This window comes from Buteo buteo, chromosome 17 (genome assembly GCF_964188355.1).
Source record: "Buteo buteo chromosome 17, bButBut1.hap1.1, whole genome shotgun sequence".
Classification (NCBI taxonomy): Eukaryota; Metazoa; Chordata; class Aves; order Accipitriformes; family Accipitridae; genus Buteo; species Buteo buteo.
In genome coordinates, this window is record NC_134187.1 from 17,218,814 (window position 1) to 17,234,869 (window position 16,056).

The window sequence follows — 16,056 nt, forward strand, 5'->3', positions numbered from 1 at the left end:
AGATGGAAGATCTCAGTGTTGTAAAGATTTTAAATCAGTGCTTTGACCCTTGGGACTCAGTAACCTTACAGATAAGCAGGAATATGGAGGCTGTACTCCTTTCCCTTGCTGGTTCGTTGCCACCCTTTGTTGCTATCCCAGGTTTAAGCAAGGTTCTGTCATCTCTTGGGGAGGTGTTATTGCTGTAGTCATTGGAGATCATCTCATCCAGTTGTCCAAATGAATTAAATGCAGATGCATCTGTTATCATGGATTTGGACTAGGCTGAAGATGGAAGTGACCTTTTACAGTCATGGGATGCGTTTTATCATCACAGAAAGTACAGACTGAAGAACTGTAAAACATGTTGGAAATGGCGTCAGAAGGCCACAGCCACGCACACCCCGGCCCAGGCCGTGAGGTGGGTTTTCAAAATACCTGCAAAGCTGCTCGGGCATCTGGGCTGTGGGCGAGGTCTGGGAGAAGCTGGTGGATCTCAAAGTTTGCAGTGTGGTGAGGTGAGGGGTTTTTTAACTCTCCTGTAGCTACCAATGGCAGTCCTCACCTTCCGTTTGAAAACCATGCTTTCCTCGGCTCATCCATCAGGCGGCGATTGTTAACAATTTTTTTATTTTTTTTTTAATCCCTTTTCTTTCGGAGAGCAGCCCCGGGGTGAATGCTAAGGCGGTCACTGTGCTTCAGCTCTCCCAGGGCTACCCATCCTGAGGGGAGCGGAGCCGGTCTCAGCCCGAGCCCCGTCAGCCGCTACCGCTCGGCCGGTGGGGACGCCGCGGAGCGCGGTGACTCTCTGGAGATCGGGGCTCCCGGGCAGGCTTTTTTTGGTTTTGGGTGCCCGTTATTAGCTGCCGGTACAGGATTATTAGGCCGCCCGTCCCGCGGGCCGGTCCAGGCGCGGCTCCCGCCGCCTGCGGGCCGCCTCTCCTCAGGCCGCGGCGGCGGGCAGCAGCCGCCCTCCCTGAGGGCGGCGGGCGGTGCCGCCCCGCAGCCCACGTGACCAGCCCGGTGAAGGGGCGGGGGGGAGGAGGGCAGAGGGAGGTAAGATGGCGGCCGTCGGCGGTGGGGAGTGAGGAGCGCTCGGGGCCGCTGCCTCCCTGTCAGTCTCCGGCTGGGCGCGGGGAGCCGCCCGCAGGGGCCGAGTCCCGCCGGCCGTGGGGTGAGTGGCGAGAGGAAGGCGGGGAGCGGGGAGAGCGCGGGCCGGGCGCGGAAGGGCAGGGGAAGGGCGCGGGGGAGGGGGCGCTCCCGGCTGACAAACAAAGGGCGTCGCGGGGCACCTCCTCGCCGCCGCGCCCGGAGCTTCCCGCCGCCCCCCGGCAGCGGCGGGGCCGCAGGGGGCTCGCTGGGGAGGGGGACTAACGGTCGCGGTGGGCTGGCGGGGCCGGTCCCCTCCCGCCCCGGCCCGGCCCGGAGGGCCGCGGGGCCGGGAGCAGCGGCGGCGCCCGGGCCGCTCCGCCCTGGCCAGCCCCTGGGGCTCCGGCAGCGCTGTGTGCGACGGGCGGCCGGGGCCCTCTTTGTGGTCGGCGGGGACATCGTACCGGAGATAAAACGGCCCGTGGGCTGCCGCGGGCACGGCCGGGTGTCGCTGTCAGCTCCGCCCCGGGGGTGGGGGAGCCGCCTGTACCGTTTTTCTCTCCTTTGCTTGACTCGGAAAGAGAGATATGAGCTCGACCGGTCAGGAGAGTGTGGCGTCTGATTTCCGAGGTGAAGAATCGCGGAACGGTTGAGGTTGGGAGGGAGCTCGGCAGGTCATCTGGTCCAGACCTCTGCTCAAGCAGGGCCGCCCGCAGCTAGCTGCTCAGGACCGCATCCGGGCGGCTTTTGTGCATCTCCAAGGATGGAGACTCCACAGTCTCCCTGGGCAACCTGTGCCAGCGCTGGGTCACCCTCACAGTAACAACGTATTTCCTGATGTTCCAACGGCACCTCCTGTGCTCCAGTTTGTGCCCTTTGCCTCTGGCCCTGTCACTGGGCACCACTGAAGAAGTTGAGCTTGAATAGCAAAATCCCGTAAGGACAGGGCTTTGCTGCTTCTCGTATATGCTGAAAAATTCGTTGGGGTGAGTGCATTCCCATCTGTAACTTTTGACAAAGGATTCATGCTGGAGTAATACGTTTTTTGCTGGAAAAGTGTTTGAATCATGAAAGTAATTATCTGACACTCCCTCCACCCCCTTGTCAAGTAATAAAGAAATGGAAGGATTTAAAGGAGTTTTTTTATCACGTCAGAATGCATAAGAAAACCCACGTGTTTGTCTATTGACTAGACATTTGTTCTTTGTTCTGCAGTGGTGGTTATTTAAAGTAACTTAGTTACCAAGAAATTCAAATCTACCTGAAGTCCTCTGTGACCACAGCTTTTGAAACATGGCCATATTAGTTTTAAAATCTTTTTAACAAAGAAATCATCATCACAACCGACTTTTTCCTTAAGTGAAAATACTTCCAAAGTTAGATTTTGTCATAGATCTTGTGGCTGTGACTAACAAACCCTTGATCTCATGATACAGAGAAATGCCTTGGCTTTATGAGATAGCGTAAGATGATATTGTAGACTTTCTCACTGAACTTTTGTGTGTTTCATACAGGTTTTGACAGAATTGATTTATATTGGTTGGTGTGATTTTTTTAAAAAGCTTAATATTGATACCTGTTTCTGTTTACTTTCTTTCATTTAAAGTATTTGATACCTGAAATAGTATTTTGTAGGATTAAGTGTTTTGTATTTTTATAGGAGTGGAATTTTCTCTTGGAATTCAGATGTGCTTAGCAATACTTTTTTGTTCATTGACCACACTTAAATTCAGTCTTAAAGGTAGACTACTTTCTCTGATAAATCTCACTGCCAGTTACTTCACAAAACCTTTCTTTTAACTGATCTTTTTAACCAGGGTAGAACGTAGACATATCTGATAGTTGCTATCAGATGACAATGATGACTTTTTGTTTAAATATGTGTTTGCATCTTTCTGGTATTTTGGATGTAATCTCTAGTCTCGATGGTTTTATTTAAAAAAAATAAAAATCCCCTCACTACAAAATTTGGAAATGGCTGTCGTCTTGAGTGCCTAAGATGGAAAAGAATGACTTAAGTATCTCCAGTTTTCCCTAATTCTTACAGTGTACTGTAATAATGGTTACAACCATAGGGATCTCTTTTTGTGTAAACTTTTTAGTTCTGTTTGTTACGAGTTTCAAAGTAATAATGTCTGTGTCTCTATCTTAGTTATCCTTTTGTGTCTTTTAATGTTTTTTAGTTATACTATTTGTTCTTTGATATAAAGTAATGAAAAAATAAGGTAGTCTATTAAAATGTTTCTCATCTGGTTAACAGGAGTGTGGCTAAGAGAAGTAGAATAAATGTTCCCAGATAAATAAGGAGAAGCTGAAAATCAGCATGAAGTCATTAGTCATAGTGGAACTTTAGGTGTTGGAGAAGAGGTGTGGGGGTAGACCACTTATGAAAGCTTAGATTTGTTATTTCTTTCTGTCTCTGAATACCAGAAATCAATATTTTAGAGGCTTGCTTCAACTGTTTTGAAAATTTGTTCTTTAAACAGAATCCTGGTTAACTCAGTTCCTATAGAAAGAATAGTTAAAAATATTTACCGCTTCATGTGATGCCCGACTTGTGATTTCTTAATGTTTATGAAGTATGTCTATTTAGCAAGTAATTACAATAAGGTGTCATAAGGGGTGGGTAATACTTGTGTCAGCAAGATTCTCTGCAGCATGAGTAAAGGTGATGTTCCAACTTGTGTTTCATTTTTCATGCCATCATAAAGTATAAAAATGTGTGAGAATATGAAATTGACTTATGTTAGTCTTTTGTAACAAATTTTATATGTACAATTCATCTGTATTCCATGGTTCTTTAAATTTTAATTTGGAAGGATGGCATTTCCAGTTCTTAAGGGCACAGTACTGCATGTTTCTGTATCTGATTAGTACATGCCCAGATTTCAGCAGCACTGTAATTATTTCCTTTTACTGTTAACTGAAAGATCTACCACAGTATTGCATGTTGGGAAGGTAGCTTTTGTACCTGGAAATAGAAGGAAACATGTTAATAAGAAGGTGACAATTTTTTTTCATTGTATGATGAAAAGTATGAATTTTATGTTAAGTCACTACGATCTTTACCTATTGAAAACAAAATGAGAAAAGGAGGTATTCTCAATAACACTAGTGTTTGTTGACCAATTTTGATATTTATTCATAAATGATCACAGCTCACAGAATTAAAAAAAAATGGGGGAGAATGATGAAAAAGATGGTGATATTTGGAAAATTTTGTGTGTAGTGATATTTTTTTAATCTAGTTAGAAACTGCATGAGATTCTGAGGGTACATTAAATATTTGCAGATTTGAGTTATCAGCATCTCTGCAGTCAGTATTGGTGCAGTTGAGAGAAACTAAATTTTTGTAAATCAGCAATTTTTTGCCATCTTTCCAAAACAGTGATAACATCTGCTTCAGCTAGGATGTGAGTGCCTTAAAAAACAGGTTAATCCTTGTGCAAACATTGCCTTCACCTGAGCATTTGTGCTCTTAATATATCCTTTCATCCTTCTTGGTGCGTTGTTAGTCTTATAAAATACCAGGATTTGCAGCCCAAGGGCATTGTGAGATTTCTAAGCTTGGAAGTTTGGATTGTGAATGAAGAGCTGGTTCGTGGGCTGGGAATTGGCTTGCTTTGGTGGGAGAAAAAGTAACAGCATTAATCCTTGTTGAAAGGGGATCAACTTCCAAATGGGCTCCTGGTGTTGTTGCATATGGTGAAAATACTTCTGCTGTGTCAAAGAACAAAGTAAATACTGTTAATTGAGCAATTGAGGACTATATATGTATTGGATGTTCTTGAATGGTACTAGTTTTGCACTAGATTTATGAAATTTGGCAGGGATTAAGTTGTTCTCCTTTATTTTGGTAAAGGATGAGCCATTGAGGGTTTTTTTTGTTCTAGGCTTGTTTGTTTTGAAAAGTGTATGAATATATATTTCAGGAGCTTTTGCCATTGGAGCGGCCAGAATAGAGTTACTTATCTAGCTCAAGACTGTACCTCAGAGTCTTGCTTCGATGCATTTGTGATAATTTAAAAGAAATCTTAAGCACTGGAAGAAATCACACCTTAGTGTCCAGCACCCTCATGGACTTTGAGTACAGTGCTTAATTTTCATAACATAATAACATAAGTCTTGTTTAATAAAAAGATGCACTGTGGTTGTGCTCAGTTTATATTAAGTTGCTGTCATGAGTGAAAATATCATGAATGAACTTAAGCCTAATTTCAGACATGTTTACTGTTTTTTTTTTCTGGGTTTGTTTAAGGATGAGAAGAATACTAATAAATAGATTAGCCTGGTGAATTCAGGTTGAATTTTAAATGGAAATTTCTGTTGCTGACTCCCTAAACAGTGCTTTCCTAAAGCCCTCCAGTGATCTTAATCTTTTGGATGCTCTAAGAAGCTTGCCTGAAAAGTGGCACATGAAAGCATGAGGATATAAAATTCATAATTATGATACTTGGTTTTGTTTTTATAAAATAGACCATTATTAATTCTAAGAAGGGGATATTATGTAACAGTGTAGTGTAGGTGACAAAGTATATTAATATACTTGGAGATAGTTCACCCCTACAAAGCTTTTTTCATTTAAAAAAAGTAATATTAACATGGGGTTTGTAAATGCAGCTCTGGATGCGTTCTTTAGCATCAGGTATTTTGCTGTTAGTCAAAGGTTTAAGTTGCCTGCAAGGATTCAGATCTACATTAAGGCAGAAGCTGTGCTGTCTCGATACCTGGGAGTTCAAGTAATGATTTCTGAAGCAGGATACTTATCTACAGCGCAGCAGGGCTGCCTTTACCTTTTTGAAATACACCAGTAGGGAACATCAGGGGAAGAATCTTACTTTGAGGAGGAAGCAATGCTGAATACTTTTTTCCTTTTCACGCTAGCTAAGAATTGATTGGTGAAATATCGATAGCAACTGCAGAGTATAATTCACTTGGGAGACATTGTAGTCATGTTTTGCTGAGGATTTTTAATATAGTTTTCAATTTGGTGTTTGGTATGGAAGATAGTTTGGGGATTTAAGATAAAGCTACAGGAGAGAAGCTGCGACCCTGCACAGGGAAATCAGAAAATGTCTGTGGTAGCAGTGGAGCTAGCGGCAAGTCATGTTTCATGAATTTCTGTCAAAATGTGTAAAAAATGATGGGAGGAACTTAGGTGCCTGCATGTGAATATCTAACATCATTTTAGGTGCCTGAGAATATCCAAGACATCTGCATAGGGCTGTAAGATACTGGCGCAGGCCATAAGGGAGGTGGCTGGTCTGGACTGGCAGCTGGATGCCAGGCAAGATGGTGACTTTTCTGGTATTTTTGTATCTGAAATGGCAGCAGGAGCCTGTGTCTGGGCACTGAGTCACTACAATCACTGTTTCTTTTCAACCTTTCATTTTTGGTGTGGTTTAGTTTTTTTTTTAAGTTTGCAACCTCTCATTTAGCTTTTCCTCCTAAATGAAGACAATTATATGACACCACTGCTCGCCCCCCTTTGCACGATGGTACTTTAACTGTATGGTAAACATGACAGACCTTTTGTGTTCTTAGTTTATTTCTAACTTACTTGTGGGAGAGACTGGCTATTTGTGCCATGCCTAGTAAAAGTGTTGCTGTGCTTTGTATGTCAAATCTAAGGGTTTTTTTAACTGATTTTAGGTTTTGGTTTTAAATAATGTCTGAATGACACAATTTGATTTGTGCATGTTTACATGGTATGTGGCCATTTGGACTATGGAGAGTTAGATGCCTAAAACCTCTTTGGAATTTGTCCCTTAAACTGCAACCTGGATTTTAAGCCCAAATGTAACAGTGGGAATCACAGTCCCTCCTTTTCCTCTCTGCTTCTTCTTCTTGCTTTCTTCTGCTTGCATACCTATAATGTATGTAGCTTATAGTTTCTTTTGTCACTAGATATTTGTGTATGCTTAAGTTCTTCTGCATATACCTAGAGCTGCTGTCATCTTAACTGAACTGGGTGTGTTGGCTTCTTTGCTGACATTTTTATGAACAAAGCATTTTTGTATGTGGGTCATCTGATGCCTGTGGTGCTACAGGAGAGCTCAGATTGTGTCTAACATCCTGACAACAGGGTGTTCGTCTATATATACTTACTTGCTAAAGGAGAAAGGATGGTGTGATACTGTTACAGTCTGCCTAAGCAATTTAATAGCAGGGCTGGAATGTTTGATATAAATCTCTAAATTAACTTCCTTGCACTAAGTGTAGTGACGTTCCTGCTGGCTTCCTCTTGTCTCTTTTTGGCTAATGTTCCACTTCAGTTGGGAGTGCAGAAAAATTAACTGGCTGCCTTTATGTGAGAAAAAAATTGAGAACATTTGCATGGGAAAGCCACTGGTCTTTGGCTTCTGCCTGGTAGAGAATAGCCTAACCAGTAGGCTTTAGCTAACACTAAGCCTGAGTTTTAACCCTGTTGTTACACCACTATCATGCAAGAAAAACCCAGAGAGAGAACAATCATGTCATCTGCTGGTGAGGAGAAAGGTGGTGGGTGGGGGTGGATGGAGTCTTGCATTTAACCCCATGACTTGTTCTGCATCCAGTGAAACTTAATTTAGGTGCAATGAATAATTCAGCTTCTGGAGCTGTATGCGTATAAATTTGGTGCAGTAATACTACTGGTTCTCTGAACTTACTAGCCCACAACCTTTTAGGAAGTCTTAAATGGTTCTTAATGGTCTGCCTTAACCAAGAAAAACCTTTCCTGTCTTACATATTAGAGGTTAAAAACATACAATCAGTCAACAGAAGCTATGTTAAGTTTGACTGGCAAGTTAACGTGCCATCACATGCAGGCATGTCTGGATAAAGTCGGTGATAACTGATTTAGTAAATGGTGTTTCTCAGAGTTCAATATGGCTGCAATTTAGATATTATCACTGTATTTCATGATGCTGAATAGTCTCAATGTTCTGCTTATGTACATAAAGGATAAGGGTTATATTGTAAATAACTAGCATATATAAAGTATGTAACATATACAGGTATTCCTATAATGTTTTATATGCAGAAAAAATTATGCAAATGAAAGACTACTATGCGTTCCATTTAAAATACATATGTAGACAGTACCTAAAAATTAGAATAATTTCTGTAATTTTCTAAGAACTAGAAAGACTAAGCAATTGACTTTTCATTGAAATGTAGTACATTTCAATGCATATGACTCCACAGCATTTTGTTGAGGAGAAGGGTAGGTATTTGTACCCAACCAATAACTTACTGGCATGTACAATTCATGCTTTCTAATGTCAAAGTTAACTCTCATAGCTTTTACTTATGATTTGCTTTTTTTTTTTTTTTCCTTTCCTGAAATACAGATAAGCTGTGTTATAGAAGCATTTTAAATACGGTGCGAAGATGGCAAGTCTAATGAGTCAGAGTCTGTTGACCTACGTAGAAGAAGGAAATGTTCCTGCTCTGAAAGCGCTTCTTGAGAAATGCAGGGATGTAGATGAGAGAAATGAGGTAAGATGATTTTCTGAAAGGTCAGTTTCATATTGCAGCTTATTAGTTACAGAATGAATAATTAGTGAGATCACACTGGTTATTTAATGTACAAATTTCAGTTTTATTTTCAAGTGATTGCTTACCAGTGCACAGACTGAACACACAGTATTCAGTTTCTGTCAGCACCTCAGTGTGATGGGTTGACCCTGGCTGGATGCCAGGTGCCCACCAAAGCCGTTCTATCACTCCCCCATCCTCAGCTGGACAGGGGAGAGAAATATATAACATAAAGCTTGCGGGTCGAGATAAGGACAGGAGAGATCATTCACTAATTACCATCACGGGCAAAACAGACTCAGCTTAGGGAAAATTAGCTCAATTTATTACAAATCAGCCAGAGTAAGGTAATGAGAAATAAAACGAAATCTCAGAACACCTTCCCACCACCCCTCCCTTCTTCCCGGGCACAACTTCACTCCCGGATTTCTCCACCAAGCCCCCCCAGCGGCACAAGGGGGACAGGGATGGGGTTTACGGTCATCACACGTTATTTTCTGCCGCTTCACCTCCTCAGGGTGAGGGCTCATCACACTCTTCCCCTGCTCCAGCGTGGGGTCCCACCCACGGGGTCAGTCCTCCACGAACGTCTCCAATGTGGGCCATTCCCACGGGCTGCAGCTCTTCACGGACTGCTCCAGCATGGGTCCTTTCCACCGTGTGCAGTCCTTCAGGAGCACACTGCTCCAGCACGGGTCCCCCACGGGGTCACAAGTCCTGCCAGAAAACCTGCTCCACGGGCTCCTCTCTCCGCAGGTCCTGCCAGGAACCTGCTCCAGCGCGGGGTTCCCACGGGGTCACAGCCTCCTTTGGGAACCCACCTGCTCCGGCGTGGGGTCCTCCACGGGCTGCAGGTGGAGATCTGCTCCACCGTGGACCTCCCTGGACTGCAGGGGGACAGCCTGCCTCACCAGGGTCTTCCCCACGGGCTGCAGGGGAATCTTCGCTCCGGCGCCTGGAGCATCTCCTCCCCCTCCTTCTTCACTGACCTTGGTGTCCGCAGGCTTGTTTCTCTTACATGTTCTCACTCCTCTCTCCGGCGGCTGTTTCCCACGCTCCCAACTTTTTTTCCTTCTTAAAAATGTTATCCCAGAGGCGTTACCACTATCACTGATTGGCTCGGCCTTGGCCGGTGGCGGGTCCGTCTTAGAGCTGGCTGGTATGGGCTCGCTCTCTCTCGAACACAGGGGAAGCTTCCAGCAGCTTCTTACAGAAGCCACCCCTGTAATCCCCCCCCGCTACCAAAACCTTGCCACATAAAACCAATACACTCAGCATCTTTCATTGTATTTGTTTTCTGAGTGTTCTTCTGAGCTGGAAAATGCGGCTCTGTCCTTACTTTGCGAGTGGAGATTATACCTGTATTTCTGTGGCTAGGAATTGTTTCTTAGTTCACAGACCCAGCTGCATATGCATTCTTGCCCTGTGCATTTTGGGGTGAAACTTGGGATGAGAACAACTCTTCCCCCACATCCTGGTTTCCAGGCAAGAGAAACTTTGTTACACGATCCAAATAGGTGGGTGTATTGTAATTAACTCCAAGCAGATGCTCATCTGGATGAAAAGATATGTATCCAAAAAGTAAGTCTAGATGTAACCAGGAGGATTAAATGACTACCAGGATTACACAGGAAGTCTTGATACATAGTAGGGAGTTTAAATGTGGATTGTTTGGAATCCTGGGATAGTGTGGTAATTGTTAGCTTCTGCTTTGTTGTCTGATTTGAGCATATCACCACCAGCAATATAAGTGAATGTGCTGTGGTTTCATTATAATGTCCTAAAAATACCTGAGAGTTTCTTGGGAGGTTTGATTCATGCAAATGTCTGTTGCTAGTGACTGTTTCTATTGTTTTGCACAATGTTTAATATTTAGGTTATCTTGATGCACTATTGAGTCTTCTGTATATTTTACAAATAAGTTTAGATGATTTGACTAATTTATTTCAACTTCCATAGTAGATTTTCTGGTTTGTAAGCGTCTGGACTTCTGTTTTATTGATGATACAAGCTGTACATCCAGATTTTTAATTTAGTTCTGATTTCCTCAATAGTGTTGTAGAACTGGAACCTTGTCGACTTATGTAGAGAATCAGATTCATAGCAAAATTCAGGGTAGAGAGGACCTCTGGAAGTCATTGGATTCAATCTCCTCCTAATTGCAGGACTAACTTCATTGTTATAACAGGCTGGGACTTAACAAGCAAAATTTGAAAGTCCTCAAAAGGATGGAGAATCTGCAGCCTCTCTGGGCAGTGCTCCAGTGCTTAATCACTCTTCGTTTAAAACTATTTTCCTTATGTTTTATTGGAATATCCTTTGCTGCATCTTGTGACTGTTGCTTCTTCTCTTCTTGTTGTGTGTCTCTGAGAAGAATCTTATTTTGTCTTCTAAGATTCCCCTTCTGTCTAGGTAGCGTAAGACTGATGTTGATGCCCCCTTACTCTTCTGTTTTCCAGACTGAACAAATCCAGCTCTCAGTTTCTGCTTGCATGTCTTGCGTTCCAGTCTCGTAACCGTCTGAGTGACCCCATTGCTGGACTCCACAGTTTGTTCATCTCTGCTGTTGGGAGTCTCGCTGTTGGGAGCCCAAAATGGGGCATTGTATTCTGGATTCAGCCTCAACCAGTGTTGAGTAGAGGGCTAGCTGTGCTCTTGTTAATGCAGCCCAGTATTTGATTTGCCTTCGTTGCTGCAGGGGCACACAGCTGACTCATGCCCTTCTTGTCCATCGGGACCCCATGCCCATTTCTGCAGCGTGGCTCCCCAGGCAGGCAGTCCCTAGCCAGTACTGTTGCCTGGGGTCTGTCCGTTCCAGTCTTTGCATTTGCCTTTGTTGAACTGCAGGGGGGTTGGCAGCCCATTTCTCCAGCCTGTTGAATTTCCTCTGAAAGGCATTCCTACCCTCTGGCATGTCAGCTGCTCTCTGTAGCTTGGGGCAGTCGGTAAATTTGCTAGAGGGCTTTCTGTTTCATGGTTCTGGGTGTTGATGAAGAGGCTACAATGTTAGCCCCAAATCAAACCCTCCCAGCTGGGCACCAGTTATTGTGAACAGTTGACCATTACCCGTTGAGTCTGACAGCCCAGGCAGTTTTTTTACTCACCTTGTAGTGTATGGAAGACTGGCTTTCCAATTCATACCTTTTTTTTTTTTTTTTTTTTTTTTTTTTTTTTTTTTTTTTTTTTTTTTTTTTTAAGTAAGTCTTCGAAAATGCATGTTCTGTTGCATTTTTTTTTTTTTAAACCTGTATAAAATGGAAAGAATATTTTTGGAAAGAAGTTGAATGGCATATATTACTCTAAGCCAAAAAGTATCATGCAAATGTGAAAAGAATGTACAGAATTTAGCCTTATTGTAGTTATTATGTCTGGACAGTTTTCTTTTATTGTCAGCACATTCATTTCATGCTGTGTATGCATGTATGCTGAGGTATTTGAGATGGGAGAATTTTTAACTTTCAGAGCATACACATGAATCTCACCACCTGGCATGCTGTGTATCTGAGAAGAGGAATAGTCTGTTCCCTCTGCTGGGAATTCCTCTCAACAATGTGGCCAAAATCAGATGGATAGTCTGTGTTGACTTTACCAACAGTGTCACTGCTTTCACGTTCTTTTCTAAATTTTTCTTGTCTTCTTGATGGGACTAAGTGCACTCCTGGGTTTCAGTAACTGTCTTTTTTGCAGAGATCATTTCCGTGATACCTAATTTTTTCAGTCTTCTCATATATTGCATAGGAGAAGGTAATTTCTGGAGCCATGTATGGTTTGCATCAGTTTTAAACCCCTGAGGGTGCGGGATGGGGGCTGTTCATACGTATCAATGATATGAGTTTTTTTCAACCGCTAGCTCTTCATTGGAATTCAGTGGCATTGAGTGCAATTCTGTTTCCAGTTTTGGACCTGCCAAGATGTCTTTTCTTCTTGGGTAAAAACAAAATACCAAAATGGGAGTGCCAGTGGAGTAGGTCTAAAAACATTGCTGGTAAGCTGAGAATTGCTAGTGCCAGGACCTCCCAGGCTGCAGTGACTTGTCCAATGGTAGGATCATGCACATTTTTACCAATGCTTCATGTCTTGACTGTGATCAGTTGCCAGAAAAATTGGGATGTTCCGGTCAGTTTGTGTATGGATGGTTTTGTTAGATTAACACCAGCAGTTTCAGTTAAGTGGAGCGAGTCTCAGTCTCTCTGCCTTTTCCCTGCACGTCCTTTCCCCTGCGCACATTCTTCTTTCTCATACCAGATACCTTGATTACTTAACAGCTAATGATAGATGCTTGCCTTGTATGATACACTTTGATCCTAACAGCCTCCAGTTTCCTTTGATGTGCCTTTCTTTCTGCTCTTCTGCTGTTGATACTGAAGTACCTTCTGCATATTCAATTCTGAATCTTCTGTTCTCTTACGGACTGCAAGAGAGAGCTAATCTGTAAGCCAACACCACTGAATGATTTTGTAAAGAGATACAGGTGTGCCCGTTTATAATTTGGATTTTCCAATACTTAGATGTGTTGTACAGATATACAGTACTTGACATGCTTGTGAGAAATATGTGCATTTAATTGTTGTCGAGTGTCTAGACTCTTTGACATCCAGATTCTCAAAAGTTGCCACAGGCATAGTAATTATCTTTTGTTTCTGTGTTGGTGAAATCTTCATGATTTGCTAAAACATTGAACCTATATTTGAGAATCTCCTAGCAAAGAGGGAAGGATGTTTTCAGTACCCATATAAAAAAGTTTTACATGTAAGAATACTAGAGCCAGTCTACAACTGTATGACACTTTCTACAGAAGGGGTTAATTTTCCTATCCACAACCTCCTCTTGCCCAGAGATACTTCTGTTTGGTTTGCGTTATCTGCCTGTGGAAGGTGATCACAGTGATAACAATAGTAACTGTTCAGGAGGTAAGAAGAATGCTCATGCTAAAATAGGGATTTTTTTGTATGTCTTGCTAAAGCACTGCTTGGAAGGGACCTCTGTAGATTATCTAGTCCTGTGTCCTGAGGCGGGTTGTTTGGGGCAAGCTGGAATTGGCTGTGTCTGGCACAGGGCAGTCCCAGCCTCTCTTCACAGAGATCCCTTGCAGCTCCCCTGATACCAAAACCTGGACACCTACACTCAGTACAATGGGGTTCCTGTTGGCCCATTTCTCCAGCCTGTCAAGGTCCCTCTGGATGTCAGCACAAGCATCTGGTGCATCAGCCACTCCTCCCAACTTTGTATCGTCTGCGAAGGTACTGAGGGTTCACTCTGTCCCATTGCCAAGGTCCGTAATGAAGGGGTTAAACAGGACCCCAGTATTGACCCCTCTGTGGTACTGCACTAGTGACTGGCCTCCAGCTGGACGTTGTGCTGCTGATCACAACCCTCTGAGCCCAGCAGTGCAGCCAGTTTCAGTTCACCTCACTGTCCATTTATCTAGTCCATACTTCATTAGTTTGTCTGTGTGGATGTTGTGGGAAGACTGTCTAAATCCTTGCTAGAGATGGGATAAACAGTGTCTCAGCTCTTCATCCACTGAGCCAATGATGTCATCACAGAAGGCAGTCAGATTGGTGAGGCATGATTTCCCAAATCACTTGGCATGTGTATTCCCAAAATATTAACTTGCATATAAAGAACTCATCTTAAAGAGCAAAATTTATGGCTGTTCTGTCCTCCAGAGAGAGCTGTTCTCTTGAAGAAAGTAGTATTTTCCTTCCTTTTGATTTTTTGAACATTTTTAATTTTTTTTATGACCAGACCTAAATACTACTGCTTGTTGATAGAAAATACACTTTAGAATCTAAAAGCAAAGGTATCAGTTTGAATATATACAACATGTAGTTATAACAACATAAACTTACATGAGAGCATAATTTCTCCCTGTAAAAAGTTGCACTGTTAGAGATTACATTATATACTGTCATGAGTAATACCATTGGTTATCCATAATGTCATGGGGAAGATTCTGTGAAGACTAGTTAGGGAATAGCTGAAGGACCAGAAAGCTTTTTTGAAAGAATCAGTGCATTTCTGTGATTTTTTTTTCTTTTTAACATAAAGAGCAGAAAGGACTCATCAAATATCTTTATTAATCTTACAGTTAACTATTCTACTAATGAAGATTAGTGATCTTACTCTATTCTGATTGTGCATTGATTTTTATTCTTTTCAGGGAAATTGCTGGTATATAACTCCTAATGTAGCTTTTGCATTATTTAGACTAGATAACTTGAGTTTTCTATATGGTACAGAGAAAAGACAGAAGAGACGTCAGGAATTCATTTATTAAGCTTGTTGAAATTAACAAATTTACCGTCAAATTTACTGTGTTTTACTGTTCATCATGCAGAGTAGTTGTATCCCAGAAGTTTGCTGACACAGAAGTAGGCCGATGGAAGGGTGACAGATTGTAACTGACTTTTAAAACATCCTTGAAGGCAAATAAACCAGCTTTTCTGTCTTTTATCTTCCCTGAGATGAGGCTGTCTGTTAAGAACCTGTGTTGCACGGAACAGGAATGATGGCTGTATTTGGTACACTGTCAGATGAAAGTGTGGTGTATAACTTGACTTTTTTTCCCAAGACTTCAGCAATAAATCTTACTGTTACTCTGAATCAGTGTGCACGTTTTAATGGCCATTGTGGTTCCTAGCCTAGATTGATTTATTTATTAATTTCTAAACAATGTGACTGAGTTACTTCAAGATGTAACAGGCTGTATTAGAGATGTCTTCAGTGGACAGATCATTCAGAAAGAAAGATATTTAACAATGTAACTTTTTTTTTTGGTAGCCATTTTTAATGTCTGAAATGTTTTGGGTTTTTTTATTTGGTTTGGGTTTTTTTATTTCTTATGGGACAGGGTTTAATATCATGTTCTCCATTTTTATTGCAAGTTTACTGCGTGGTTTGAAAACCAGTCCTTCTCACTGGCAATTAAAAACTGGAAACAGTGTTCCTCTGTAGTTTTTGGCCTTTTATTGTCAGTGTATATGTATCATTTGCATCACTTCCCAATGCATCACTTTTCCTATCATTTTGATTTCAGAATGGCCAGACTCCACTCATGTTGGCTGCTGAGCAAGGCAATTTAGAAATTGTGCAGGAGCTTCTCAAGAAGGGAGCTAATTGCAACTTGGAAGATGCAGTAAGTATTAGTGCTTTATGTGATGGTACCTAACAGTAGAGGAAGAAGTTGTTTCAAGAGGCAGGCAAAGAAAAGGAATTTAGGTTAGTGTTGAGGGGATGGAAGAAAAAAAAAAAGGTCGAATATGATGACATATAAGAGAAATTTTATCCAAAATCGCTTGGCTCTGTATTCCTCTGATTTGATTCCTCATAAAGAATAGGGTTATTTAAGGTGTTTTAAATGTCTGAGGGTCTCTGATGAATGCTGCTGCTGTTTCTTCTGGGAAATTAGTACTAGAAAGCTATAATAATAGGATTGGTAGTAGTTGACATGAAAAGATAGGCAGA

The 16,056-nt window shown here is 42.3% G+C and overlaps 1 protein-coding gene across 4 annotated transcripts in view; it reads left to right on the top strand.

Moving 5' to 3' along the window:
- The first annotated feature begins 1,024 nt into the window (after window positions 1-1,024).
- The window catches only part of KIDINS220 (kinase D interacting substrate 220), an 87,961-nt gene continuing 72,929 nt past the window's right edge, over window positions 1,025-16,056 (top strand). For 3 of the 4 annotated variants that reach the window (XM_075049181.1, XM_075049183.1, XM_075049184.1), the window contains exons 1-3: window positions 1,025-1,153; window positions 8,403-8,550; window positions 15,629-15,727. In XM_075049181.1, the coding sequence (XP_074905282.1) occupies window positions 8,443-8,550; window positions 15,629-15,727 (207 nt within the window). In that variant the 5' untranslated portion in view covers window positions 1,025-1,153; window positions 8,403-8,442. Of the gene's footprint in view, window positions 1,154-1,610; window positions 2,055-8,402; window positions 8,551-15,628; window positions 15,728-16,056 lie in introns of those variants that run through there. The other variant, XM_075049182.1, reaches the window with a different exon arrangement.